Source organism: Primulina tabacum, chromosome 8 (assembly GCF_025594145.1).
Source record: "Primulina tabacum isolate GXHZ01 chromosome 8, ASM2559414v2, whole genome shotgun sequence".
NCBI classification, from domain to species: domain Eukaryota; kingdom Viridiplantae; phylum Streptophyta; class Magnoliopsida; order Lamiales; family Gesneriaceae; genus Primulina; species Primulina tabacum.
In genome coordinates this window covers 38,406,284-38,407,972 of record NC_134557.1, presented here as the reverse complement: position 1 = coordinate 38,407,972, position 1,689 = coordinate 38,406,284, and the positions used below count along the sequence as shown (strand labels likewise).

General features: G+C 39.8%; 1 protein-coding gene across 1 annotated transcript; it reads left to right on the top strand.

Annotated features, from left to right (window-relative positions):
* Nucleotides 1–780: 780 nt before the first annotated feature.
* Nucleotides 781–1,485, top strand: LOC142554749 (agamous-like MADS-box protein AGL62). Its single transcript, XM_075665424.1, has one exon. It carries the CDS (start codon nucleotides 781–783, stop codon nucleotides 1,483–1,485), a length of 705 nt encoding a protein of 234 aa, XP_075521539.1.
* The last annotated feature ends 204 nt before the right edge of the window (nucleotides 1,486–1,689 follow it).

Sequence of the window (1,689 nt, the reverse complement as noted above, 5' to 3'; positions counted from 1 at the left end):
TTGGGTGTCACTTGATGAAGAAGGTCGTGACAGATGACACAATTTTATGTTTACAAGGTCACATATAATCCTACGCACGAATGAACATATTAATAATTTCTTGCTTACACAACAAGAAAAATGATTTTCCGCAGCACGTCATCAACAGCGTGCATTAAAATAACGCTGCGAATATTGCTTTTAACGACGTGCACCCATATGTGCGCTGTTAATATTGTTGCACTTGACAGAAATAACGGCGTGCATTAAAATCACACTGCGAATAGTAATATCCACATCATGAATTTATGTGTGTTGTTAATAAATTATATAAACGACAGCGTGCATTTGTCGTAGTGTTATTTGATGACATTTCTACTTTTGGTTATATATTATATGAAAGAAAATCGTTTTCGTTCCAAGACAAAACACTCCAAATTATAAATCCAAAATCAATACAAGAAATGAAAATTCCAAACTTGAAAAATGCTATCTTTGATATTTTCAACACATGTACATTGTACTTGCTTATGAGGATTTATTGTTTTTTATATTTTTCTCAAAATATGTAATTTATTACGTATATATAATTCGAAATTAAGAGGCAATGTGTATTAAATAGATAATGTTCATGTTCCCAAATACAATGAATATAAAACTTAAAAGGAAAAATATCAAACATTTTCAAAAGGGAAATTAAAATGGACATATATAGTATTACGAAACACCAAACCCTATTTATTTTCTTATTATTTATCTGCCTTTGTTTACGATTTACGAAGGAAGTCAAAACCCTCAGGCATGGCCGGAAAAACCAGGGGTCGTCAAAAGATTGAAATGGCGAAGATGTCGAAAGTAAGAAATCTCCTCGTTACCTTCTCGAAGCGTCGAACCGGTCTGTTCAAGAAAGCGAGCGAACTATGCACCCTTTGCGGCGCGGAGATTGCTATCATCGTCTTCTCTCCGGGCAAGAAAGTGTTCTCTTTCGGGCATCCTTTTGTCGATTCAATCATAGATCGCTACTTGTCGTGGTCATCAAATGCAGATACTCTGCCTAGCGCCACCAGTTCCATGCAGCTCGTGGAGGCTCATCGTGTTGCGTGTGCGAGGGAACTTAACATGTACTTGAACGACATGGTCGGTGAGTTGGAGGCGGAGAAGCGGCGGGGAGAGGAAGTGAGGCGGCTGAGGAAAGCTACGCACGGGGTTGGGTCGTGGTGGGAGGCTCCGGTTGGGGAGATGGGGATGAAAGATCTGGAGCAGTTGAAGGCGGCGATGGAGGAGCTTAGAAATAATGTTCGCCGACAGGTAGGGAAGGTGGAGGCGAAGCAGGTAGTGGTGGAGAGCTCTTTGTTTTCGCCAGCTCTTGGGGTGGCACCACCTTGCTCTGGAGTTGGAGACGGTGGCTTTATCGGGGATAATAAGGCACCGGCGGCTACTGGGATTGGGCAGCTTTCTTTTACTCCACGGGGATATACGCTTGTATTTGGTCAACCATTGTTCTAATTTAATTCATTAAATGAAATTATAACAAGATTTTGATATTATTAGTTCTAACATTATAATTTGGTTTCATTAACCTTTTCGTCCCATGTTTTGTCACGTCCCAAAATTGGGGTGGGGTCGGGTGATATTCAGCGTTGTTTCAGAATCATAAAATCCTAAAAAAATGCCTCATAGTAAATCAAATTACTAAAATCAGTCTATTTC